The sequence below is a fragment of the Suillus bovinus genome (genome assembly GCF_016758785.1).
Source record: "Suillus bovinus strain UH-Sbo-P2 chromosome Unknown EDB93scaffold_20, whole genome shotgun sequence".
Lineage (NCBI taxonomy): Eukaryota > Fungi > Basidiomycota > Agaricomycetes > Boletales > Suillaceae > Suillus > Suillus bovinus.
In genome coordinates, this window is record NW_024542076.1 from 426,061 (window position 1) to 451,040 (window position 24,980).

Below are 24,980 nucleotides of genomic sequence, written 5' to 3' on the forward strand. Positions count from 1 at the left end.
AGTGAAGACCTGGAGTGCTCCGGGCGCACTAGTTGCGGCCTGACCGGCCTTGGCCCGGAATTTCGGATTTTCCGCCCAAGCTGCGTTTTCACAAACTGATTTGACATATGTCGGCGTGTACATAGTATATCTCGAGAGTCACGAAGCTTTAGTGAACAAGGCACTGCAGTTCACACATAAAATTCATTATATCCTGTAAGTCACATCTCACATTCAAGCTCTATCATCAATTCATGAGTGAAAGTGAAATTAACATAAGGAGATGTGAATACGGGATAAGCGTGTCTCAAGTAGATGATGTTAAGCTGAGGGTGTTGACTTCAAGTAAGGCACCGCAGGACGACACCGAGGGATAGTACCTTGACTAGACACCTGTATGAACAAAAACAATCTGCTGTTCCAGCGGAATCTTCTTGCGCAACGATTTCATAGCCTTGTGCAACGCTAATGCAGCGCGCGTGCAGTCCAATCTCCCCGAATCATCAATCAGATATTCATAAAACGCAGTCGTCATCAACACTCCACACGGAACCGATCACGCTTTGAAATCCGGAAAATTGCATCGCCGCAGCGACATGAATAGCTTGCTCGACCTATCACCCAGGGTGCCGATAAGAATACGAAGATTCAAATGGGTCCTTTGGATTTGGTATTCCGTGACAGGCCAGGTGAACCCACCGACTCTGGTTCAATGCATCGAATGCTCCCTGCACCGTTGCATCATTGTCCACGAGTGATGTGAAGGACACAACGGATGAAAGAAGCTGAGCGACAACAACTAACTCAGAAGCGACACATTTGAGTTGTGTCCCTCCGTCCGGTTTTGCAGCATCTTCCTATTAAGTCGTCTTGCTTGTTAGTATACGCTTGTGAGACAAAGTTAAATACGCACAAAAGAAGCAGAAATCAGAGCTGTAGGACAGTGGGGATTTGTGAGGGAAATCTGCGGCCGTGCAATGCCCAGCGATGTCGATGAGTCCTCGGCTGATGAGCGGAAGCAAATACGTGTAATCATAACCTAGTTGACTTGACATGAGAATTCCTCAAATACCTATACTGGCGCGGTATGACGTTATTGGGACTGAAGTTGGACAACGCTGAATTGATTGGAGTCTCGTACGTGACGACATAGGCAGCAAACTCGCTGAGGCGGGTCTGAGCGCTTGAGCAATGAGCGGAGCCTATCGGTAATCGGGAGCAATTGCTAGCTTAGTACGCGTGACGCGACGCGTCTTTTGCTTCTTCCTTCTATTACCAGGTCAAAAATTAGTAGCATGGCTCTCATGTATGGGAAGGAAAAAGATGCAGAGCATGAATTGAGTGAGTCTTCGACTGTTCATCGGCAGATAGAATTTTAACTCTGACCTGAAACCAGCCTCTGACCCCGGTTTCGTTGCATTCTTTTCCAAACTCCCAAAGAAATCTCCTGAGACTGGCACGATTCGTCTATTCGATCGCACAGACTACTACTCTGTTCACGGACAGGACGCGCACTATGTCGCAACACACGTCTTTCGTACCAACTCCGTCCTCAAATATCTAGGTGCTGGAGGCAAGGCTGGTGGTCTTCCGAGCGTCACGCTCAGCCATACCCTCGCTCACTCGTTTTTGCGGGATGCCCTTACATCTAAACAGCTGCGCGTAGAAATTTGGGTGCCCGCACCGGGGCAAGGAAGGAAAGCTTCCAAATTCATTTTGGAAAAAGAGGTGAGAAAGTAATGTCTTGTCTTTATAGCCACGATTTAACCATATGAAAGGCATCACCTGGAAATCTTCAAGCTGTTGAAGACCTTCTTTTTGTCAACTCTGATGTTACATCGGCACCCATTGTTTTAGCTGTCAAAATATCATCATCTTCAGTCACAAACAAAGCTAAGACCAAGTCAATCGGCATTGCCTTCGCGGACACCAGTGTTAGGGAGTTCGGAGTTGCTGATTTCATTGACAACGATCTTTTTTCGAATCTTGAGGTGGGTTTACCTAGTCGCAGACCATCATCGCTATCTCCTTATACTGGAGTAGTCTCTTGTCATACAGCTTTCAGTTAAAGAAGCCATTATTCCCACCGGAACAGTATCTGGTACAACAGACCGCGACCTCGATTTGAGCAAACTAAAAGCCGTGTTCGAGAGGTGCGGTGTTGTTGTGACTGAACGTAAACCAAGTAAGTCAGCACCCATACGGCTTCTTAAGTCTAATTTCAGAATTCTAGGCGAGTTTACTGCGAAACATGTCGAAGATAATATGAGAAAATTAATGATTGACTCAGAAACGGATTCAGTATCCGCTACTCTAATTCGTAGGTTTTGATCTCTAAGCTGCATAATCAACACTCACAGTATTATTCAGCTGAGCTCTCCCTTCCTTCAGCTCCGTCTGCACTTTCTGCCTTGATCAGCTATCTTTCTCTCCTTTCTGATCCCTCCAATCATGGGGCATACAAGTTACGGACACACGATCTAGCACGATATATGCGCCTGGATGCCAGTGCATTACGTGCACTGAATCTGATTGACGCCCCTGGGAGTGCGGCAAGTCATTCAAGATGTAGTTCGCACTGATATCTTCCCTGCTAACGGTCACCCTGTAGGGAAGCATCAATAAACACGCAACCCTCCTTGGTCTGCTAAATAAATGCAAAACTGCTCAAGGAACTAGGCTTCTCGGGACATGGCTCAAGCAACCCTTGATAAATCTACACGAGATACGTACGCCCGTTTTCTTGCTCTACTTGACATAATAAAACTTGGGCCTTGCAGGTAAACGGCAAGACCTCGTGGAGACATTTGTGGATGATGGATCTTCTCGGAGAACGCTGCAGGTCACTACATTACCCTTTGTTAAGGGCGTCATTCATTTTAATTCCACAGGATGACTATTTGAAGCTAATGCCTGACCTCCACCGACTAAGCAAACGATTCAAGAAATCCATCGCATCTCTTGAGGATGTTGTGCGGGTATATCAAGTGGTCCTCAAGGTACTTCGCTCCGGCTCCCAGTCTTCAGTAATCCTTACTTTATCCAACTAGCTGCCTGGTTTGCTTGAGACTCTCGAAGGCGTTCAGTACGAACACGAGGAACACGAGGAGCTTATCGGTGAATTTTATATCAAACCTTTCCAGGTGCACATGTCATGGTTTCATCGTCGGCGCTCCCTTTCTAACACTTGCCGTTACCAGACTGTCAATGAGAATCTCGTCAAATATGGCGAAATGGTGGAGTCAACGCTAGATCTCGAACAACTGGAACGTCATAATTATGCGATCAAGCCTGACTATGACGAGCGTCTGCAGGCTCTGGCAGATAAACTTCTGGAGGTTTATATTACGCTTATCAGAATGATGGCGAACAGGGCTGACGTTTTCTTAGATTCGGGATGGTCTCGATGCTGAACATCGTGCAACCGGCAAGGATCTTGATCTTGATCTCGAAAAGAAGCTGCACCTCGAGAACTCCCAGAATTATGGATACTGCTTCAGATTGACGAAGAATGTACGCTTCCTGTACTGTGAGATGTCATGAGCTTACATACTCATCAGGACGCGAAAGCCATTATGAGAAACAACAAATACATCGAACTCGGGACTGTCAAGAGCGGGGTCTACTTCACGACCAAGAAGCTGAAAGCACTTTCCACTGACCATCAAGAGACTACGCATGAATATCAGCGAACGCAGAGCGGGTTAGTGAAGGAAGTTGTCAGCATTGCATGTGAGATACTCCTTTCACCGCTATTTTCGCAATTACAAATACCTTTTCCTTCGTACAGCAACATATACGTCCGTCCTGGAGAATCTCGACCACATCATTGCACACCTAGACGTTATCCTCAGGTGAGTTCCACGACTGAAGCTTGCATATGTGGTAACGATCATTCAGTTTCGCTCATGTCTCTGTAAACGCTCCTGAGCCGTACGTGAAACCAAAAGTCCTGGAGAAAGGTAAGTTTTAGGAACAATGTTTGACGCAGGAGTTGATCAAGGCACATCAGGTTCTGGCGGTTTAATATTGCGCGACGCGCGGCATCCTTGCCTTGAAGTTCAAGACGACATCAGCTTCATTCCAAATGATGTGGAGATGGTGAAGGGTAAGGTTTATCGCACTGTCACCGCGACGCATCTCATGTGCCGCCTTGTAGGCGAGGGCGAATTTCAGATAATCAGTAGGTGCTGCTACTGTGCTGTTTTAACAGCGCTAACCTGCCGAAAGCTGGTCCAAACATGGGTGGAAAGAGCACCTATATCCGTCAGGTGCATCACTTGTGTCATCGTTCGCGAATGCCATTCTCAACCTATCTCACAGGTTGGAGTCATTACTCTCATGGCACAGACCGGATGTTTTGTTCCTTGTTCCGAAGCAACATTGCCGATTTTTGATTCCGTGCTTTGCCGAGTGGGTGCAGGTGACAGTCAGTTGAAGGGTGTTTCGACTTTCATGGCCGAGATGCTTGAAACTGCCTCGATCCTCCGAGTAAGTAGCATCTATGCAAGTCTTTCCTCGATCTGACTGTCGTTTATTGCTCAGTCTGCCACTCAAGATTCTCTCATTATCATTGATGAGCTTGGCCGTGGTATGCCTTCTGCTAGACTATGAGGCACGTTTTATCAATATTTGATTGTCTTCAGGAACCTCGACGTATGACGGATTCGGCTTGGCATGGTCTATATCTGAGTATGAGAAGTTTTGTTTCTTGGTCCCGTATCTGACAACACCCGAAGGCATATTGCATCCCACATCCGCGCTTTCTGCCTGTTTACTACTCACTTTCACGAGTTGACTGCCCTCGATCAAGAGCTTCCTCACGTGAAAAACCTTCACGTCGTGGCTCATGTGAACCAAGAAGATACCTCTGCGCCGCGTGAGAAGGATATCACGCTCCTATACAAGGTCGAACCAGGTGTGTTTCAATTTTCTACTCAAACCGCTTTTCTGAAACTTTTGGGTGAAGGCGTTTCGGACCAAAGCTTCGGCATCCACGTTGCACAACTGGCCAACTTCCCTGAGAATGTGATCAAGGTCAGTTCTGCATAGAGTTGTTCTTATAATGTCCGCTGATCGTGTTCTAGCTCGCAAAACGGAAAGCTGATGAACTAGAAGATTTCGCAACTGGTAATTGTTAAAAAATGTTCGGAATTTATCATGCTGATGTCCGCTGAGCAGGACAACAATCTGAACCCGAGCATTCAGACGAAGTCACCGAGGAGGGCATCCAAATCATCGAGGAGTTACTGAAAAAGTGGGCCTCCGAGTCTTCAGCTAACGATGAGGACGTCATGATGGACGATATGTCACATGAGGCTCAGCTGGCTGAGCTGCGGCAATGTGTCGAAGAGTTCAGACCACGCATAGAACAAAATGCGTGGGTACAGTCTCTACTGACGTCTTTCTGATTTTGCTGTTCTATCTCCTTGCTATCCTCGCTATCATTGTTGTCTGCATACCATACATAATCAAACTACTCTGGACCATTCATCGCTGTCACATCTTCCGCGATTACATGCTGGCGTTCAGGACAATTGGGAGAACTTTGTGCGAACCTCCGCGGTGCAAACTTTTATTTCCGTGGTTTTACTTTGTTATTTAAGTTGCTAGACCCCGGACTACAAGCCTTTGTCACCGGCTGTGGCAAAAGGCCTACAATCGCACGTGATCAGAAGGCATTTTTTGGCACTCATTGCCGGTGAACAATACTGCCAGTCCAAAGTACTTGGAGCGGGCGGAGATCGAGTCTGGCTGCATCAGGAGGGTACCCACGAAGATTCTAATTTCCATCTTTTGAAGGCCTCATTTACAACAAGTAGGTGATCTGAAGCTAAGCCACCTCCAGGTCACGTAGCATGACTGGGGCCCCGTGCCACGAGTAATCTAACCGTACGATAGATGGACGAGCAATAGCAAAGAAAGACTGAGGATGAGCAGATCATCGAGCGCCTTGGACCTAAACTTGCGTGTGTGGTGGACTTCCAATCGGCAATGTCGGCAATCTGTGACACAGTGTGACAAATGGATGAACACTAGGCGAGACTCATAGACTAAAGGTGCTCGGACATGCTGCAGTAACACAACCAATCAACTTTTCTGAATATAAAAAATTGGACCATGTTATTGAGATGGCAATCTATTTATCAATGACTATCCGATATTTGTTTTGTGTTGTGGATCGAGAGCAATACGTTAAACTGTCAAAAACGCACGAACACTCGGGTACATCTAGTATAAGTGCCTCTAGTGATGACCGCCGCGCAATGTGCGATTGTGTATGTAAGATATGTAACAATTGACACTACATTACCGGTAATAGCGATACCGGAGTAATGTCCGAGTAAAGATGTTCTTATGCACGTCTCATGATGGTGGGGGCAGTGTGTAAGCATTAGCCGTACGTTCCCGAGTTCCTATCAGACATTCGGATTGAGTCTGAGAATATATTTCAGAGATTGACAGAGAGTTTGCCGGGACTGACTCGACGGTAGCAGTACCAACGCAGATATAAAGTTTAGTCAGTGCATGTATGAACACAAACCAGAGTTCTTTCAACATGGCAACTTTTATCCTCACTATCCCTGCCTGGATCGCGCGTCTACTAGGGGCACAGTTGGCCCCGGGTCAGCGCAATATGATTGTCTGTGGACATATAATGGCTGGGGGATCAGCGACCGATACCTGTGATCAACCTCCGAAGAAAATCTTCATACCTAACATTCTCACAAACTGGCCGTTTCCCCGTCGTCTCAATCAGCATCATTCCAAAGTCCGTGCCGAATCATCTGCCTGGCTTGCAAGCTTTAAAGCCTTCAGCCCCAAAGCACAAAAAGCCTTCGATCGCTGCAATTTTGGTAAGACATGGTTTATAACGAGCCTGTTGATGTACTCACGCTTTTGCCAGGTCTCCTTGCATGTTTATGCTACCCAAACGCGCGCGAAGGTGATTTCTAAAAGCTATACCAGTCAACGACTTACTGAGGTGTTGGATCCATACAGAACATGTTCGCAGCGCTTGCGATTTGATGAATCTTGGATTTTTTATAGATGAAGTGTCTGATGTCTCGAAAGAAGATAAAGTCCGTCAACAAAAGGACATTATAATGGATGCTCTGCACTACCCTCATAAGCCACGCCCTGAAGGAGAATGGATCGGTGGAGAAGTCACTCGCCAGTGGGTGATTTGCTATCTAACATCCAATGTCGGGACCTAATTACTACACCGACAGATTCTGGGAGCGTACTATACTTAACGCTAGTGATCAATCGCAGAAGCGGTTCATCACGGCATTCAATAAATGTCTAGAGGGCGTCCTGCAGCAAGCCATCGACCGAAGCAGACATCACATTCGTGACATTCAAAGTTATTTTGAAGTGCGCCGCGCGACAATCGGAGCATGCCCTGGGTTTGCCTTCTTGGAGCTGGGTCTCGATATCCCGGATGAAGTAATTTTGCACCAAACAATTGAGAATATGGTGGTAGCATCCACTGACATGATCACTCTCGCTAATGTCAGTGTCTTTCTACGGGCATATTACAATGACACTCATCGAAATTGCATAATATCACAGGACATCATGTCTTACAATGTAGAACAAGCGTGCGGAGATGATGGTCACAATATAGTAACAATTGTCATGCACGAGCTTAATACGGATGTCAATGGCGCCATGTTATGGGTGGCGGATCGCCATACAAAACTCGAGAAGAAGTACTTCGAGGCCGTGGCAGCCATTCCGAAATGGGGAGAACCCATCGACTCGCAGGTTAGAGAGTACTGTGATGGCGTGGGAAACTGGGTGCGTGCCAACTACGATTGGTGCTTCGAGAGCGAGAGGTACTTTGGCACCAATGGTCTGGAAGTTCAACGCAATAGGTGGATTTCGTCGATGCCAAAGGATCGCTTGAAAAGCTGCGAAAAGATTTAACCTACGCTTGTTAATGGACTGAAGAGATTTTGACTATTAGTATGACGTGACGTTCTTGATCAGCCTTAAGCTGTTCGCCCGTCTCATATGTTTTTTCTCCGCATCCCACGCACGATTCCCCTTCCTATGTACCGATCAAGATTTGTTAGGTCTAGCACATGTTGCTATTACCACAATCCCAATTGCTGCAGAAGTTATAGACCTTCCGCTCCTGCAACTAAGCTAAGAATGCGAGACATTCTTACTGTGTGTCGTGTTGGAACTTGGAAGGAGCCTTCAGGGTGACAATTTCGGGGTATGATATTAAAGGACGAGTGAGCTAAGTGTGTTAGAACATGGCTCTCATGTTCACCGCAGATACGAATACGAAGAAGAGAATATGACTCATTCAATGACCAGCTGAGCGAGTGCGAAATTTAGTGGTTAGAAATAACTTAGTAAGGATCGGGATTCGGCGGCTGCCGTAGTTGTATCAACAACTCGATTTTTTTAAAATTATATTCTTCTATAGTTCAGGTGCACACGGCTACAATATCGAGGACTCACGGATTCACTGATGCGGCCATTCATGATATATAGGCGATCAATTAATGACCTTGGACAACCTCCGGTACTATGTACTTTGCCTTTCGCCAAAGACATGCTTGTTAATGACAACTCATGGCACTATACCCTGAAGTACACAGCCGAATCCTCACTGCTGCAACTAGGCTAACCGCAGCTTAGCATGTGTCATGTATGAAATCCAATGCATTTAGGCAGCATGGTTGTAATATTTATGAGCTAACGCAGCTACGCCGGTCCTCAGAATTTCACTGCCAGGCACGTGTCAACGGTGTCATACAGAACATGCTGTTTTCATCATCTGCCCACCTGGACATACCGACTCATGTTCTTATGAGAAGGTTGCTGAAGGAGAGCTGACGCTACACAAAAACAGCGAAGTTGCAAATCGAGATGCACCTTTCGCTTTCTCGTCTTGAGCCTTGAGTCATTATTACAATGTCGAATCCTGTTCGCACACAACCATCTGGTGTAAGTGTTGTTTAACTCTTACTTAGCCGCTAAGGTTAACTTAAAATCAGCTTTCTATCTTACCTTTGGCTGGTTCCAACCATACCGAAGTCGGGGAACCTCGACACCGCACAAGCACATTCAGTGTTGTCATTTGCGGAGAAGCCGGATCCGGTAAAAGCTCCTTGGTCAATTTGATCACTGGGAGGAACATTGCGGTGACATCCTCTGATGCTGGGGGATGTACAACTGCAGTCGATGTGCACGACTCGGATATTTTGAATGGGAGTGAGATGTTGAAAGTAAAGCTTTTCGATACACCCGGTCGGTCCAGTTCTTCGTTCTTCGTGACTGTTACTGAGTCAGATTGCAGGTCTGGACGAGGGCCCCCGAGGCACAGTCCCAGATAAGGAAGCTCGAAGAATTTTGAAGAAGCTCCTTCGAACTCTGACACAACAAGGCAATAATCATCTCATCGTGTACTGTGTGCGGGGTGAGAGAGAGATTCGGACACTCCGCCGGAACTACGAGTTAATCCGCTCCCAAGTCAAGAGGAAATTCCCCATTGTCCTTGTCGTCACATGTTTGGAATCCTATCAACCAGAGATGGAAGACTGGTGGAGGGTTAATGAGCCAGCCATCTCAAACATGGGGATGACATTTGCAGGCCATGCATGTATCACCACGGCGACAATGAAAGGTCCCATGTTCTTGGAGCGCCGCACTCAGTCATATAACGCTGTCCACAAACTGTTCGAGCAGTGTCGCCCATCAAATATCACAGGGGTTCACACTGCAGACAGCCCAATGTACGTTATCCCCTACAATTTGTGTATCGTATTTTTCTCACATTGGTAAGTAGGAGCAAGAATAAAACTATCGTGGTCTTTGGGGCGAAGGGGGCAGGCAAAAGCTCACTCATCAACCTCATGGAGGGAAAGGATGTAGCAGACTCATTCTGTGGCATTGAACCCTGCACAAACGTCTGGCAAGAATATCCCGTCGAATTCAGTGGCGAGTCTTATAGGGTGTTTGATACTGTTGGACTCCCTGGCGAGACTTATGAGGTATTTAACACCGCCGGAGCCAATGAGTCGCGGTTGGAATTTTCACAGTACCTCAATGCCTGTAAACTCGTCCAGACTTTAGAGAAAGAAGGGGGGATTGATCTTCTTGTGTTCTGCGTGTCCGGCACAGGCAAGCTCAATGCGATGCACCAAAACAATTACCGGTTCTTTTACGAATTTCTTTGTGGCAAGAAGGTTCCCGTTGTTTTAGCGATCACGAAACTTGAAAGGGAGCCGGACATGGAGAGCTGGTGGACGAGAAACCAGAAGAACTTTCTCAGGAAGAAGATCCGCGTTAATGGTCATGTTTGCATCACTACCATCAAAGCCTATTCCGACTTGCGAGAGAAATCACGCAAAGCGATCTGGAACCTTGTCAAGAATGTCACTGCTGACCAGCAGAAGCGAGCACGGGAAGGAGCAAACAACTTGTTCCGAGTCGCGTCGTTGATATCGCCTGCGCAGAATGGGAATTTACGTGTGCGAAAGGATGTTGTCTCCTACCTCATCAAGCGCTGCCATATGTCTCCAGAAGTCGCAAAATTGTTAGCTAGTAGGATGGTAGTAGTAGCTACTTGATGCTAAATATTGCGGTATGCTTCAAGGTGACTATTTAGATTCCCATGTTCAATACATTATGTTTCTCTTACTGTACATCTTATCTCATTCGTATCCTACATTCCTGTATAATGTAAGTGTACGACTTTTTCGATTGCTTTAGCCTTCATTTCTTCTACTATATTATGGTCTGCTCTCACTGCCGTTCCGAGTCGATACCTGTTCGCGACTATCTTCCTCATATAAAGGCCTGCGCCCATGGCTCAGTTGACGGTCAGCAACAATGTCTTTCGGACATTCGGAATCTCATCATGCGAAACTGTGGTATGTGGGGTACTTATTTCGAATTCGGTATGTGTGATACGATATGAGGAGAAATTTAAAGAGTAGAATCATTATGCGTGTAAGTCATGACGTATTAGCAAGATCAATTTCATAGTCTACGACCGGAATAAGCACAGGCTATCGGGCACGGGAGGTCACTGGTCAAGTCAAGTAGCTCCTTCCGCCACGTCTTTCTTGATCCTATCAGCCAACTGCTTTGCGACGTCCAGAGACAAACCACACCTCTTGGTGAGGCGAGAGGCAATCTCCTTCTTCGAACGCGGTTTCCCTAAGAGTAGCTCTCTCAGCTTTTGCATCAACGACACGAACAGATTGTCTCCTCCTTTCCACGCTTGTCTCTGCCCATCGGCAGTAGACTCCTTGACAAGTTCGTGGATCGTGGTGCGCGATTGCGCATGCCGTTCTGGACAACTGCCTCGAATGGCGGTGATGCACGCATGACCAGCGACATGGAACCCCTGGTCACGGAAAGTTTCTTTGTTTCTCTTCCACCATTCATCCATTTCTCCTTCTTCGTTTTCGAGGTATGTGATTACTATAACAATGGGGACCTTTTTTTCACAAAGGAATTCGTTAAAGAGCCGGTAGTTGTTTAGAAGCGTAGCGGTGAGTCGGCCTGCGCGCATGCAGAACATGAGTAAATCAATGCCTCCTTGGCTATCCAATGTCTGGATGAGGCTGTGGGCGTTCTCAACAGCATCGAGGTACTGTGAGACTCCCAGCTGTGGTTCCTCGAGTCCAATAGTATCGAATATATTATAATGACCGCCATCGAATGCGACGGGATATTTTTCCCACTTGAGCGTGCAGCGCTTCACGTCAATGGATGTTCTTGCTACGTTATTTCCTGCCATGAGATTGACGAGTGAACTTTTGCCTGCTCCTCCCTGCCCAAAGAGAACGATATTTTTTCTACTTATCATTGTTGGAAAAATATGGCACAAGGATCTTGTCTGGATTGTACGTACCTTGAACCCGAGGCCATCGCGACTTGAAAGGAATGTTCAGGATGGTACTAGTAGGTACGTGATGTTTGACCACATTTCTTTTCAAACCCTACGAACATTGACCACGTTCCTTGTACCCCTCGTCGATCAGACACTGACTCAAGGATTGACATTTGCCTACAGATTGCTGCTACGCCGCATTCGACTAATGAATTCGAGGCAAACGCGTGTTGATGGTACGATTCAAGAAATTAATGCCTAGTCGCATGTTAGAGGAGCTTGATGAGCGTCAGAACCAAATACCAATCGCATTCAGAGATTACTTCAACGAGTGTAGAGAACGAGCGTCAGAGGCCCTGCAATTCCATGCAGCTTTGGGACAAAATAGCAGAGGCGGTGTCTGGCGATCGCACAATTCGCAGTGAGGATATAGTTAAGAAGGGGTGAGATGGGGAGCCAAATTAAAGGGCGACCGACATTCCTAGGCCTCGAGATTATGTCGTGGCTTAGCTTCTTTGATTTCTGGTTACGGTGAAGCACATCTCGTACAACTCCGCGTTGAGTACTTTGAGTGCTAGTATGTGCTAGAAAATTGAACCTACAAACCGAAAACTTCGAGCAGCTAGTGTGGTATTACTTACATGATAATGAACCACTTCACCAAATTACGTTTACGCAGTCCAAGTGTTTTGTTTGTTCGAGCCTGAGATAAGCATGCATGAAGCGCACCGGTGTATAATTAGGGGCCGTGTACGATGGTCCATTCCCCAGAGGTCTCGGTGAGTCGAAGTTCGAACGTTCAACACTAATTGGCCACGGTGGGCCGTCGGGGGCTGCCGAATCCCGACTGAACCCCCAAGGAGTGTGTTCCTGCCTTCGGATTGGACTTATATCTATTATGTCTGAAGCTGAGCCAACTGCGAGTTCATGTCCTTTGACAGCATCATCTATATCTCACATGTAGAAGCCCCATCCATCACACAGAGTCGACTTCTCCAGAATCGCCAGAGGCTGAGACTGAAGCCTACGCTAAACTACGACGGCGTATGAAGAGCTGATCACAGAATGACGCGGAGCATGAGGATGGAAGAGGGGACAGCGCTGGCAAGGACAATACCGATACACTTCCTGTGGACAGATTCGTTGATTTCAGTGCTGTTCCTTACACCTCTACCAAAGAAAGGTGGTTGTGATACGGAGACGAATGTTTTTTTTTTTTGATAAGTCTGCGTTTATTGCCCGTCTGTCTTCCTGTGCATATCGATGAAGGTATGTGACTATGGCAAGGCAGCCGAGCACGAAACCTCGCCAGTGACAATGTCTAGTTTTGACTGTGGAACAACCTCCCCTCCCCCACTCAACATTTACGCTCTGGTCTCCGGAATAGTCTTCATGTCACGTCCATTGTTCCTCACGCATGACATGTGTCTACCAAGTCAGAGACGACTGATAATTTAATGTCGTTTTCGTTCAGGTCTTGATACTTCCCGCATCCGCACATGCATTGCCATATGGATGATTCCAGGACTCTAACACGACATGCATCATAATAAGGGGACTAATAATTGTTAACCAAAGCTCTCCAACATCTTGCTGGCTGAAGTCTTCAACTCCCTCACAGCCATGCTGATCCCCTCTCCCGGCTGTAAACCTTGCATCTCCAGCCCGATCTCCAGTTGCATGTCCAGAACATCATCCACATCTCTGATCAGATTCTCGAGATCAGATTTCGAAGCGATATGCATATACTTCTTTGTGCGTTCCACAAGGACAAGGAGCCCGAAATTGCGTGTTCTGTGAATGGTATAGGGAACATAATACCACGCGCTTCTCATCACGTCCCACCACTGCTGCTCTGTAACAGAATCGAGCGATGTAACCGACGTCTGTGCAGGTGTGATTCGGAGAAGGATAGCAGCTATGTAAAAGACATGCGGTCTGGGGTATTCCTTGTCGTTGTACTGTGGAATCATGCTAATGCACCGATCAATATGGCGATCCTCAGACAAATGGGGATGCCAGTCGGAATTCCTTGCGAGGGCACAGACCAGTTCGAGATAGCACAAGTCGCAGTCGTAATCGAAAAAGCGGCCAGGATCGTCATTAGCGGGTATTGTATCCGGGTGCGGCCAAACCACGGATAGAATAGCGGAGGAGAACTTGGTCGAAACCATGTCCCATAGCTTTGCATCACCAATGGCGTCGATCGAGGAAATTTCTTCTCGGGCACTGTGAGCAGCGCGAAGAGCGGCATGGCGTAAGTGGGGAGGCATGTTACTGTCCATGCAGGCGATGAGCCTCTCGATGAACAGATATTGTTTAGCGGGGCTGCAGCGCACTTCCACGCTACCCAGTAACAAGAGGATGTCATATGCCGCTTTATGGTCGTCCAAATGGATAGAGTCGAAGTAGTCCACCGCCCAGTCAAAGTCTTCTGGTGTGCGGGGAGCGCGTTGCAAAGGCAGGAAAGCATCCCACAACTTGGCAGGGTCACGGGATACGTTGGCAGCAGCGAACGTGAAGTGCAATGCCTTTGGCAGCGCTGCCAACGAGACCGAGCCATCGTTTTCTTCGGATGACCTCGCTCGTGAATAAATCTTCCTGCACACGTCTAGGTTCCGCATAGTGGAGTATGAAGGATCGTGATATCCAGCAAGCTCGAGGACGCGGCAGATAATATCGAGGAGGCTGAATGCGCGACGTGTGACTCCTGTGCTATCTTCGTCGAGCTTGCCTCCATCCCATGCCCAGATAGCCCTTTGGAACTGGGTCAAAAGGAACTCGCTGAGTCTAGGCAGAATAATACTACACGATTTCCTTGTAAATCATTGCAGAAAAAACTATCAAATGAATTGACGGCACCTTTTATCAATTCGAATAATGTCTTTCTTGTCGACCGGAGTCCCGACCATGACGCAAGCAAGAAGAGCGCAATTGGCTATGATCTGAGTCGACGAAGAGGATGGAGAGGATAGCAATTTTGATATCACCGTTATCGCGAGCTCTTCTATGTCTTCATTCGTTCGCCCAGTGACAAAGTGATAAGGAAGAAGGTGTGACAGCCGCTCAAGGACGTAGTCAGGGCAAGCCTCTGCCCAAACAGGAGCACACTGAAAACTCGGACGACAGAGATTCATAGTCGTGTGAAGAACCGTACGATCTGTTGTACAGATGCCTTCACGTAAAATCTCCAAAAACACTTCAAAGTCTCCTCTCTCGCGGGAAATAAAATTGCCAAAGTGAGGATGTGCCTGAAGAACACATCCATAGTATAGATGAATTAGAGCCATTGCACATGTCGAGGCCTTCTCCTCCAACGACGGTACGATATGCCCCTGAATGTCAATGTAGCTCGTATAAGTATCAGACAGCTGATGCAGCATGTCTGAAACATCAAGATCCAAGGGCCATTCGACTTGCGGAACAAGCCATGCAGCAGCGGGAAATGCTTCAGGATCTGGGGATGTCTCAAGCAGCCACTGGATGCAACGCGCTTCGAGACTCCTGATAGGCATGTCCGGGAGGTCGAGGGTATGGGCAAATTCCTCTTCCACCAAAACATTCAGATCCTGGTCGAGCGGTTGTGCCTCTGAGTCTACAATATTTGTCGAAGAGCGCCGAACAAAAGAACGTAGCCCTTCGTAAAGCGCGGAAAGCAGCTCATGAGATCGGCGTGCAAATACACCGGTAGCACGCACAGGTCCTGGGGAATGAATGAGTACTGGGTATATTGTGTAAGGGTAGATAGGAATGTCACCTGTCAGTCCTTCGGAAAGTAGGGCCAGCAATCGTGGCAGTGCGCCTGATAAGGAACAGTCAAAATACGAGAATACATCAGAAAACATGGCTCACCATGTGCTGATACCTTGAGCTGCTGGGAACAACTGAAGACTCGTTTGAACACTGGGCGTAGAACCCCTGTCACGTTGATTCAGACGGAGAACGACCACGAGAATTTACGAAATGATCTTACTGTCGGTGCCCAGGATGTGCAAGATCATCGACATCGGGGTCTGAAATGGACATGAAGGAGATATCAAACATACCATCACTGTCAGCAGATAGAACAGAAATCCGGAGACCATTGCGGCAATGATTACACAAGCGATACTCGGCTGCTCGTACCACATTTGGGCGCTGAGGGCGATCTCAAAGAGAAGAAGGGAGATCTGAAGCAAAACGGTAAAGAACTGAACGACAGCATCGAAATGCCATGTCACGAGGCCGTCAAATTTCTCTTGTCTGCGCCTTCCTTGGTCCTCTAGCGAGCCGCGACCATATTTGTGTGACCTGTAGTACCCGAGCCATTGCTTGCCTAGGACGGCCCCAAATGCTGCTAACAAGCTCATGGACAAGCTCGCGTATGCAATCATTTGGATCCTGACAGCCGCTGCAGATGGTGACCACGGAGATGGTGGGTCTGCGGGCGTGGAGTCTGCTGCGGTGAGGTTGCCGAGTCCGATCTGCACGAGTTGCTTCAAAAGGGCATTCGTGGTGTCGCTGGGGTCGGGACTGAGATTAGACTCCATTGCGACAATGAAGGCTGAGCTGACAGTGGAGAAAATACCAGACTGATTAAACATCAATATCAAAACGTAACAAAGATAAGGATGCTAAACCTACGAAGAGCAAGATACTATCCATGTCGTTGGAGGATTGGTCGAGAACCTTGTCGTCGAGCTCCTCTGCGACTCGTCTGTATAGCCCCCAGAAACGAGACCGATTATGCTTGCGACTCTTCGACGCAATCGTCGAGTTCTGGAGAACATCCAATACTTCCTTCATGACACTTGCTCTGCGTGTAGAGTGTCGTCAGCTGCGTTCGCTCGACTAATTTGTGGCTCACAATTCTCCAAGAGTCAGCTGATCATTCTCCGTCACAACCTTTTCCATCCGGCTGGGACAATTTATGAGCTTCGTTTAAAATCGCCATTGATAGGAACTTACGAAGCTGAATCGCCGTCCGGTGCGAATTTGGAAGAACATTCCTGTTTGTGACGTTTTGATTGCTGGTCCTCGACTCTGTCAATGCTCGATGTTGAGTTCGACATGAGTGACTATGAGAGCTATAGGTATTTTGATCCAAGGTACTACAAGGCAGTTGCGGTGGAATTGGGAAGAGTCTGACCGCATAGATATAGGCACTGGTGGTACACAGCTAGTTGAGCGCCTGCAACCATCACGAATACGTCTTCATTGACGCTGAGGGTGTTCGCGAATGTTGCCATCTTGGTGTAAGTTCGAAGATAAGGAAGCCAAGTCCGACTAGATTTGAGATTTGACAGGTTCTTTCTCGATTTGTCACTCATCGACGAAAGCGACTCAAGCACCTGAAGTGAGCTCACTGCCAGTGCCGAGAGCGGTACTATTTAAATCCCTGCAGTGGAATGAGGAAAGGCAGTGGTAACACACAGGAAGCTGCAACTGAGCGCTGAAGCGCCTGCAACCATCATGAACCACGTTCTGACAGTCTGATAGGCTCAGGATGTAATAAGTTCGTAAGATATGTCACTGCCAAGCTGTCAAGTGACCGCCTAGATTTGAAATTCGACACGTTCTCGATTTGTCATCGAGTTTGGGAAGGACAGCCTGGGGGGGTACGGGCTCGTGAAAGACCACATGATAACTTTGGTCAAACTTTGGTCATGCTACGTTTTGAAGTACAAACTATGAAATGCACCACTTACATTTAAGAGTTCATAGCAACAACCATTAGTACAAGCCAAAGCGCGACAGCATCTACAATACAGCTTGCGAAGGGCTATGATAATCATGGGTTCAAATACAGGAGCAGCCCCCATGACGCCGGGGAAGCACAGAATCAACTCGCTATCAGTATTACTGTTCTGCTTCATCAATGTCACCTTCATCTTCGGGGATCTCTTCATCCCCGTTATCGGCACCTTCATCTGGGACTATATCCCCCGTATTTTGTGGTAGTTGGGATGTTTGAGGAGCCCTCTTTCCACCATCACGCGCAGCAGTCGTTATATCTTCACCGAAAAGTCGTAAACTGAGCGCACTGAGAGCGGTCGATGGGTCACCCAGGAAAATGGAGTGTAAAATATTTCAAACAAACCTTTTTGCCTTCTTGTCGATCATGAGAGTTACGGATACATTGGACTTCCACAAAGGTAGGAGGAGGTCGTGTGATAGCCTATTAACGTCAGTTAGATGTATGTACCAGTGTGTAAATACACCTACGTCGAGTCGTTTGATTGACCAGCCGAGAATCGGACAATATGGCTTCCAGCACCTACAACCCGATGTAAGCGAAGTCTGACTAAATCGTTAGTGCAAGAGCCATACTTCTATTTTCAATGACAGATCGGAACGGGCCCGAAAACGATGTGCAGAGCGGATAGTACGTCATCAAAAGAGTCTTTAGAGTCGCAAACTCGGCGTCCAATATCACGCTCGGGTCGATATACGGAAGAACGACAGGTAAACCTTCTCCAAGAACACGGAACTGTGCTTCAAGTCCCCGCCCTGCCTCTTGCTTAGTGATGACCTTCGTCCCGCTCGTCATCAGGCGCATGCGAGTGTAATCATTGTTAAGAACGACAGCTTTCACAAGATCATTTGTAAGATAGAAAGATCGTACCGCATCGCCTTCCGGATTGCGGACAAGAACGTTCGACGACGGGAAGCTGGTCGTAAGATTAAGCTGATCTCTGTGATAGTGTTAATTGGAGTTCGAAGATGATGTAGAAACACGCACATGCAGGATAACAAGGTCGGATCATCGGGTTCGAGGAAGGTATAGGGCATTTCCTTGAAGGAGGGATCCGAGAGCTTGGGTTTACCCTTGAATGTAGTTTTCTTCGTATCAGCGACGGTTTGCGTATCTGTCTCCACAGTGTCCAATGCCAATAGGCGTGAATTTTCGTCCTCGGACATCGGTGTAGGCGGAAATGAAGCGCTCGGTTGTGGTTCTGGCAGACCGCCAAGGTCGAGCTTAACCTTTTTGGCTTCTGGGACAGGGATCTCAGCTTCCTCTGCATCTCTTTTCCTGGACAAGCGTAAGGACAAATCGCGGAGAATATGACGCTTGAACTTACACTGCAACACTGGCACCACTACTTTGTCGCGGCTTTCTTTCGAGTACAGCAACAAAGAATCCGCCCGTATCCTGAAGATGTGGGTATATTCGCATGCTTGCAAAATCTCGTTGTCAGAGAACGTTGGAATGGAACTAGCACGAAGTGAAACTTACCAGTGGTGTAGCTGCAGGGAATCGGCATTAGTGGGCGGCCAGTGGGTCTCCGACATCTTGCTGTCTGTTCGCTGTTCATCCGTCAGAGTATCATTGTATGCGTCCCATGTCTTGAAAGTAGTATTTATTGTGCGATTAACGGTGGGTGCCCATGAACTTATGCCCGGTCGTCTGACCAGCTCCGGCAATTGCGCAGAAACATCGACTAACTGGAAATCTATACGTGCGTCAACATACTCCAATAATTGTTCTGTAACGGTCTTAAATCACCCACCAGTATTAGAGTTCAAGGCAGCTGCTATAACTGCTTCGTTTTCGACAGGATTGAGTGAACAAGTGGAATAAACAATTCGACCGTCAGGCTCCAGCATGCGCATGGCCCGCTGCAGAATGCGGGTTTGGAGGCTGTCAAAATGAGCTGGTGAAAGACGAGCACATGTACTAAACAGACCTGTGTAGGCCATTCCCATCCATAGGTTGCCACCGCTTCCATATCCCAATATTCTTTCGTAGGGTTCCGTCACCACTGCAAGGCACATCGCATAAAATGCGATCAAATAGCAGTTGATTCGGAGACTTTTTGACGCCACGGCGAGGATCCGCAGTTGTCGCAGGAAGTCTTAGGACAGGGAAGATTGACGCATCTAAATTCGTGACCATGAAAGCCGGACTGGGAAGACGAGCAGATTGGTGAATGAGAAGATGCGCCCGTTTGCTATCGCTGTCGTTCGCTATCAGAAGTCCTGGAGGAATGGACGTTGCTGTTGCAGTGTCCTGCGCATGCAGAGCTTCCAATAGTTGCGCTGTCTAAGGTCCATCAACGACGGATGCAATGACGTCACAAATTTGCTACCTTTGAACCAGGGGCCGCACACATGTCAACGACCTGCAGAGCTACGGTTTGTACTTTGAACAATATGGAAGCAGTCCGGAAAACCTTACCTTGTGGTGTGGCTGGACATCGAGGAACAACGGTGGAAGCATGCTGACCGCCTCTTGTCTTGATATGTTACCCTGTTAGATGCATCACAAAAGGCTCGATTCGAGGTGAAGTATCACATACGACTTCGGTCTCGTGTACAAGGAAAGAGTGAAATTTTTTAAACTCCTGTTGCTTCCTCAGAACTTTCTTGGACACATTGAATTGCCAGGCTAGGTCTTCTGGATACCTGGTTAAGTACGGCATCAGTGTTACGCATGATTAATACATTGGGACCACGACGCACCAAGGAATCCGAGATGGAGGCGGTACAACATCACCCTCAAAAACGACATCGCTCAACAACGGGACATAAGTTTTCTTGATAGCGTCATTGAGAGCATGAGCAATCCTAATACCCCCATCATTGGAGCTGGTATGGAAAAATAGAAAGGCGCGTACTCTCGACTTCCAGCGATGCGGAAGGTGGTAGGTAAGGGACGTTTCAATGCCTCCATGAACTGATCCCATTCCTCCTCAGGAATGATGTGCTGAGCCTTGTAATACGAGCTGAAGCGCTCATTTTTCATGTCGCTCTTTTCTAGCATACCGCGATCGTCATCGTCGCGCGATTTTCCTGCTCGGCCTCCTCGCTGTCGCTTCTGAGAAATGGAGTATAGTGGAATTCACCCATTTCTGCGCATGAGTATGGCTCGAGACAGAATTTCTTAGTCGCAGACCACAGACCTTTGAACGAGTCATGACTCCTTTTGATTTAGGCCGACAGCAGAGTACAATCTGCCCTTGGAGTGGAAATGCAGGAAGATCCTCCGGGATACACTGTAAACCTTATTTTGATCGTTTGCAAGTTGTGAAGATAAGGAAAACCAACTCTAAGGTTAGGGTTCCATTTGTGTGACACCGTAGCGCAACCGCGTTTTGCTTCGACTTCATTACTACTTGACATATCATTGTTACCAAGATATGGGCCGGCTGAGTCAAGCTTTAGTCTTCGTAACGTGTTTGATGACTTGACATTGGTGATCGAGTCAACAAGCGCTTCTTCGCTCCCCAGGGACCGTATCAGGTGAGAACAGTCATTGCAATGATTGCATGTACAGATACTACAACTCCAGGCCTCCCCATCGTAAAGTCTTCCACAAGACAAACAATGACAGCCATTCAGATCGTATTCATCCCATTTTCATCTTCCGAGGTGTCCCGTTCAGTTTTGTTTAGTCTCGGTGCTACATATATGATGTTCACCGTTCTCGAATGTTGCATGTGTCCCATTGGCTTCGAGCTTTTTTTGTGGTGTAACTGACGAGTATGGTGTTTACAGGGCCTGGAATTTGCGTCTGTATATGACTTTCATTCGACACACTAGCACCATCGATAAGTTCTCATAAATCATCCCAGGCACTATCACGGTCGAAATCCTCAAGAATTTGAAGGTACTTATCACTCATGCTACTCCATCACATTACTGGAGTCCTTGTCGCAGTTCTCGATGCGACACGCATTCAACAATTCTCCCGCATCGCTCTGCAGCGGCCGGTTGCTAAAGAACATCCAAACATACAAGCCGCAGGCCTGCTTATGGTAACTTCGTCTAAACAAACAACTGCGCTTCGTGAAGGTGGGTTCGTGTCCTTTGACAGCAGTATCGACGTCTTGGATGTAGAAGTCACATTCATCGCCTGGTCCTCTCAGGAAACGGAGGTTGAGACTGCGAAATCCACGCTAGGGAAACGCGGATGGCCTATCAAGAACTGATCATCTCGAGGGGCAGAATGACGTCGAGCATGAGGAAGGAGACGAAGACGGTGCGGGTGGGGACAACGCTGATCCGTTTCCGGTGGACAAATTCATCGATTTCAACGATATTCCTCACACCTCTGCCAAAGAAGGATTGTAATACGGAGACAAATGGTTTTTTAATAAGTCTGCGTTTGTCGCCCCTTCTTTGTCTTTCTGTGTATATCGATGAATGAATGTAACTGGGGCAGTCAAGTGGAAAACTTCGCTAGTGATAATGTCCAGTTTTGACCCCGTGGAACAACCTCTCCCTCGGTCGACATTTACTGCTGATCTCCCAAATATTTACATCCCATGCCGGTGTTCCTTACGCATGACCTAGTCAGAGATGACTAGTAATTAATGATTAGTATCGATTTTGTTGAGGTCTTGATACTTCGCGCTTCCGTACATGCACTGTCACACGACTTCCTCTGATTCCAGGACTCCTAATACACTGTGCGTCATAATAATTAGCTAGCTACTGATAATTGTTGACCAAAGCTCTCTAGCATGTTGCTTGCCGCAGTCCTCAACTCCTTCGCAGCAATAGCAGTTCCCTCTGCCTGCTCTAAACTCTGCGTCTCTGGTCCCGTCTCCACATGCAATTCCCGTAGTTGCCTCTTCCATTCCATATCCCTCTCCAGTCTTTCGAGAACACGATCCAAACTTCCAACAAGCTGGTCGAGATCAGATTTCGAAGCATTCTGCATATACTTCTTTGTGCCATCCACAAGAACAAGGAGCTCGAAATAGCGTGTGTTGCCAGTGTCATAGGGAGGATCGTTCCACGCGCATCTCATCACGTCCCACCACTGCTGCTCTGTAAAAGAATCAAGTGATGTATCCGATGCCTGCTCAGGTGTGATTTGGAGGAGGATACCAGATATGTAAAAGGCATGCTGGGTGGTGTATTCGGATTGGCAGTACCAAGGAATCATGCTAATGCACCGATCTATATGGTGATCCCCAGACAAATGGGGATGCCATTTGGAGTTCTTCGCGAGGGCACAGACCAGTTCGAGATAGTACAAGTCGCGGGAATAATCGAAAAAGCGGTCGGAATTTTCATCAACCGGCGTTGTATCTGGGTGCGGACAAACTACGGACAGAATAGCGGGGGAGAGCTGGGTCAAAACCATGTCCTGTAGCCTTGCATCATCAATGGCATCGATCGAGGTAATTTCTTCTCGACCACTATGAGCAGCGCGAAGAGCGACATGGCGTAAGTGGAGAGGCATGTTACTGTCCATGCAGGCGATGAGCCTCTCGATGAACAGATGTTGTTTGGCGGGGCTGCAGCGCACTCCTATGCTACCCAGTAGCAATAGGATGTCATATGCCGCTTCGTGGTCGTTGGAATGGATGAAGTCAAAGTAGTCCACCACCCAGTCAATATCTCCTGGTGAGTAGGAACCGCCTTGCAAAAACGAGCCGCAATACCACAACTGGGCAGGGTCACGGGATACGTCGGCAGCAGCGAACGTGAAGTGAAGTGCGTTTTGCAGCGCTGCTAACAAAACTGGGGCATCATTTTGTTCGGATGACCTTGTTCGTGAATATATCTTCCTGCACACGTCCAGGTTCCGCATGGTATGAATTGAAGGAAAGGAATGTCCAGCAAGCTCGAGGATGCGACAAATAATGTCGAGGAGGTTCCATGCCCGGCGTGCGACTCCTGTGTCATCTTTGTTGAGCTCGCCTCCGTCGCATGCCCAGAGAGCCTTTGAGAACAGCGCCAAAAGGGACTCTTTGAGTCGAGGCAGAGCAGAACTACACGATCTCTTTGTTAATCATGGCAGAAAAACTACCAAATGAGTCGATGGCACCTTTTATCAATCCGAACTATGTCTTTCTTGTCAACCTGAGCCCCGACCATGACGCAAGCAAGAAGAGTGCAATTGGCTACAATTTGATTTGACGGAGAGGACGGAGAGGATAGCAATTTTGATATCACCGTTATCGCGATGTTTTCCATGTCTCCATTCACTTGCCCAGCAACAAAGTGGTAAGGAAGAGAATGTGACAACCACTGCAAGACAGAGTCGGAACAAGCATCTACTGAGAAAAAAGGTTGGGGATCTTCTGAACAAAGACCAATGGTCGTGTCAAGCATCGTCAGGTCAGCTGGACGAATCCTCTCCAAAATTATATACATATCAAGAAACGTGCCATAGTCTCTTCTCTCGCGACCAAGAAATTCGCCACGGCCGGGATATGCCTGAAGAACACGTCCATAGTATAGATGACTTAGAGCCATTGCACATGCCGAGGCTTTCTCCTCCAACGACGGTACAATGTGTTCCTGAATGTCGACGCAACTTGTAAAAATGTCATACAGCTGACGTAGCATGTCCGAGATGTCAAGATCCAGGGGCCATTCGACCTGCGGAGCAAGCCTGGCAGCGGCAAGGAACACTTCAGGATCCGTAGATGTCTCCAGTAGCCACTTGATGCTAGGCGCTTCGAGATCGCTGGCGGATATGTCCGGGAGGCCGAGGATAAGGGTGCCATCATTTTCCTTCAAAACAGCTAGATCCTGATCGAGCGGTTGTGCTTCTGTTTCTGCAACCTTTTCCGAAGAGTGCGGAAGTAAAGAACGCAGCCCTTTGTGAAGGATAGCAAATAACATCCAAAAAGAGCGTCTTGCGAATGCGCCAGTAGCATGCACAGGACCTGTGAAGTGAAATGAACACTGGGTATCCTGTGTAAGAGTAAATAAAAACGTCACCTGCAAGTACTTCAGACAATCGGGTCCATCTCGATCTGACGATACCAAGCAATTGTTGCAGCACACCTGACAAGAATGGTCAAAATATGAGCATATCTAAGAAGATATGGCTCACCATGTAGCTGCCGGAAATAACTGAATGCTCGTTTGAACACTGGGCGTAGAACCCCTGCAATGTTGATTCAGACGGGGAATAACAGACAGAATTCAGCAAAATGATCTTACTGTTGATGCGCAACATATACAGCACTGTTGATACCGGCGTCTGGAATGGACAGGCCGGAGATATCAAAGATGCCATCACTGTCAGCGAATAGAACAGAAATCCGAAAATAGTTGTGGCAATTATCACCCAGGCGACGCTGGGCTGCTCGCTCCATATGTGGGCTCCGAGGGCGATCCCAAAGAGGAGGAGGGAGATCTGAAGCAAGACGGGAAATGATTGCACGACAGCATCGAAATGCCATGTCATGAG

General features: G+C 47.6%; 9 protein-coding genes across 9 annotated transcripts; 3 read left to right on the plus strand and 6 right to left on the minus strand.

Moving 5' to 3' along the window:
* Positions 1-1,274: 1,274 nt before the first annotated feature.
* EDB93DRAFT_1083474 (DNA mismatch repair protein) lies at positions 1,275-5,390 on the plus strand (the record flags this gene model as incomplete). The annotated part of the gene is given in 26 exon segments (XM_041445764.1): positions 1,275-1,320; positions 1,376-1,707; positions 1,758-1,970; positions 2,023-2,164; positions 2,213-2,299; positions 2,350-2,526; positions 2,546-2,550; positions 2,591-2,708; positions 2,760-2,821; positions 2,871-2,978; positions 3,030-3,122; positions 3,180-3,317; positions 3,370-3,492; positions 3,540-3,711; positions 3,770-3,833; positions 3,880-3,941; positions 3,992-4,087; positions 4,139-4,162; positions 4,210-4,250; positions 4,303-4,470; positions 4,525-4,570; positions 4,626-4,671; positions 4,719-4,897; positions 4,949-5,016; positions 5,067-5,109; positions 5,161-5,390. The coding sequence occupies 26 exon segments, from the start codon at positions 1,275-1,277 to the stop codon at positions 5,388-5,390; spliced, it is 2,883 nt and encodes a 960-aa protein (XP_041308800.1).
* An 829-nt stretch (positions 5,391-6,219) lies between these two features.
* On the plus strand, positions 6,220-8,324 carry EDB93DRAFT_1140426 (terpenoid synthase). Its single transcript, XM_041449268.1, has 5 exons — positions 6,220-6,836; positions 6,887-6,925; positions 6,982-7,156; positions 7,212-7,494; positions 7,555-8,324. Exons 1-5 carry the CDS (start codon positions 6,512-6,514, stop codon positions 7,909-7,911), a joined length of 1,179 nt encoding a protein of 392 aa, XP_041308801.1. The 5' UTR covers positions 6,220-6,511; the 3' UTR covers positions 7,912-8,324.
* Positions 8,325-8,421: 97 nt separating this feature from the next.
* Positions 8,422-10,834, plus strand: EDB93DRAFT_1140431 (uncharacterized protein). Its single transcript, XM_041449269.1, has 5 exons — positions 8,422-8,647; positions 8,704-8,946; positions 8,997-9,249; positions 9,299-9,734; positions 9,788-10,834. Exons 2-5 carry the CDS (start codon positions 8,914-8,916, stop codon positions 10,569-10,571), a joined length of 1,506 nt encoding a protein of 501 aa, XP_041308802.1. The 5' UTR covers positions 8,422-8,647; positions 8,704-8,913; the 3' UTR covers positions 10,572-10,834.
* A 147-nt stretch (positions 10,835-10,981) lies between these two features.
* EDB93DRAFT_310004 (uncharacterized protein) lies at positions 10,982-11,977 on the minus strand. The gene is made up of 2 exons (XM_041456046.1): positions 11,864-11,977; positions 10,982-11,807 (listed from the first exon to the last, which is right to left on the minus strand). Exons 1-2 carry the CDS (start codon positions 11,878-11,880, stop codon positions 11,042-11,044), a joined length of 783 nt encoding a protein of 260 aa, XP_041308803.1. The 5' UTR covers positions 11,881-11,977; the 3' UTR covers positions 10,982-11,041.
* A 1,580-nt stretch (positions 11,978-13,557) lies between these two features.
* Positions 13,558-14,514, minus strand: EDB93DRAFT_1140457 (uncharacterized protein; the record flags this gene model as incomplete). Its single annotated transcript, XM_041449270.1, has 1 exon — positions 13,558-14,514. A coding segment is annotated over exon 1 (577 nt), but the record flags the coding sequence as incomplete, so codon positions are not given.
* Positions 14,515-15,760: 1,246 nt separating this feature from the next.
* Positions 15,761-16,845, minus strand: EDB93DRAFT_310138 (uncharacterized protein; the record flags this gene model as incomplete). Its single annotated transcript, XM_041456047.1, has 5 exons — positions 16,790-16,845; positions 16,689-16,739; positions 16,466-16,637; positions 15,892-16,413; positions 15,761-15,762 (listed from the first exon to the last, which is right to left on the minus strand). Coding segments are annotated over exons 2-5 (743 nt in total), but the record flags the coding sequence as incomplete, so codon positions are not given.
* Positions 16,846-17,376: 531 nt separating this feature from the next.
* EDB93DRAFT_310166 (S-adenosyl-L-methionine-dependent methyltransferase) lies at positions 17,377-20,864 on the minus strand. Its single transcript, XM_041456048.1, has 14 exons — positions 20,440-20,864; positions 20,285-20,389; positions 20,122-20,227; positions 20,001-20,072; positions 19,912-19,944; positions 19,510-19,865; positions 19,333-19,463; positions 19,059-19,275; positions 18,904-18,999; positions 18,564-18,854; positions 18,152-18,516; positions 18,047-18,098; positions 17,922-17,999; positions 17,377-17,864 (listed from the first exon to the last, which is right to left on the minus strand). Exons 1-14 carry the CDS (start codon positions 20,583-20,585, stop codon positions 17,681-17,683), a joined length of 2,232 nt encoding a protein of 743 aa, XP_041308806.1. The 5' UTR covers positions 20,586-20,864; the 3' UTR covers positions 17,377-17,680.
* A 1,267-nt stretch (positions 20,865-22,131) lies between these two features.
* EDB93DRAFT_1140469 (uncharacterized protein) lies at positions 22,132-23,421 on the minus strand (the record flags this gene model as incomplete). Its single annotated transcript, XM_041449271.1, has 1 exon — positions 22,132-23,421. A coding segment is annotated over exon 1 (1,115 nt), but the record flags the coding sequence as incomplete, so codon positions are not given.
* Positions 23,422-23,645: 224 nt separating this feature from the next.
* Positions 23,646-24,976, minus strand: EDB93DRAFT_1140474 (uncharacterized protein; the record flags this gene model as incomplete). Its single annotated transcript, XM_041449272.1, has 4 exons — positions 24,731-24,976; positions 24,619-24,674; positions 24,506-24,572; positions 23,646-24,450 (listed from the first exon to the last, which is right to left on the minus strand). Coding segments are annotated over exons 1-4 (817 nt in total), but the record flags the coding sequence as incomplete, so codon positions are not given.
* Positions 24,977-24,980: the final 4 nt, after the last annotated feature.

Coding starts and splice junctions, on each gene's coding strand:
- EDB93DRAFT_1140426 (XM_041449268.1), top strand. CDS start 6,512: ATGAACACAAACCAGAGTTCTTTCAACATGGCAACTTTTATCCTCACT. Junction 6,837..6,886: donor CTTCGATCGCTGCAATTTTG/GTAAGACATGGT, acceptor CGCTTTTGCCAG/GTCTCCTTGCATGTTTATGC. Junction 6,926..6,981: donor CTACCCAAACGCGCGCGAAG/GTGATTTCTAAA, acceptor GGATCCATACAG/AACATGTTCGCAGCGCTTGC.
- EDB93DRAFT_1140431 (XM_041449269.1), top strand. CDS start 8,914: ATGTCGAATCCTGTTCGCACACAACCATCTGGT. Junction 8,947..8,996: donor TTCGCACACAACCATCTGGT/GTAAGTGTTGTT, acceptor ACTTAAAATCAG/CTTTCTATCTTACCTTTGGC. Junction 9,735..9,787: donor CACACTGCAGACAGCCCAAT/GTACGTTATCCC, acceptor ATTGGTAAGTAG/GAGCAAGAATAAAACTATCG.
- EDB93DRAFT_310166 (XM_041456048.1), bottom strand. CDS start 20,585: ATGCTAGAAAAGAGCGACATGAAAAATGAGCGCTTCAGCTCGTATTAC. Junction 20,073..20,121: donor TTGTACACGAGACCGAAGTC/GTATGTGATACT, acceptor TGCATCTAACAG/GGTAACATATCAAGACAAGA. Junction 19,000..19,058: donor TCCCTGCAGCTACACCACTG/GTAAGTTTCACT, acceptor AGATTTTGCAAG/CATGCGAATATACCCACATC.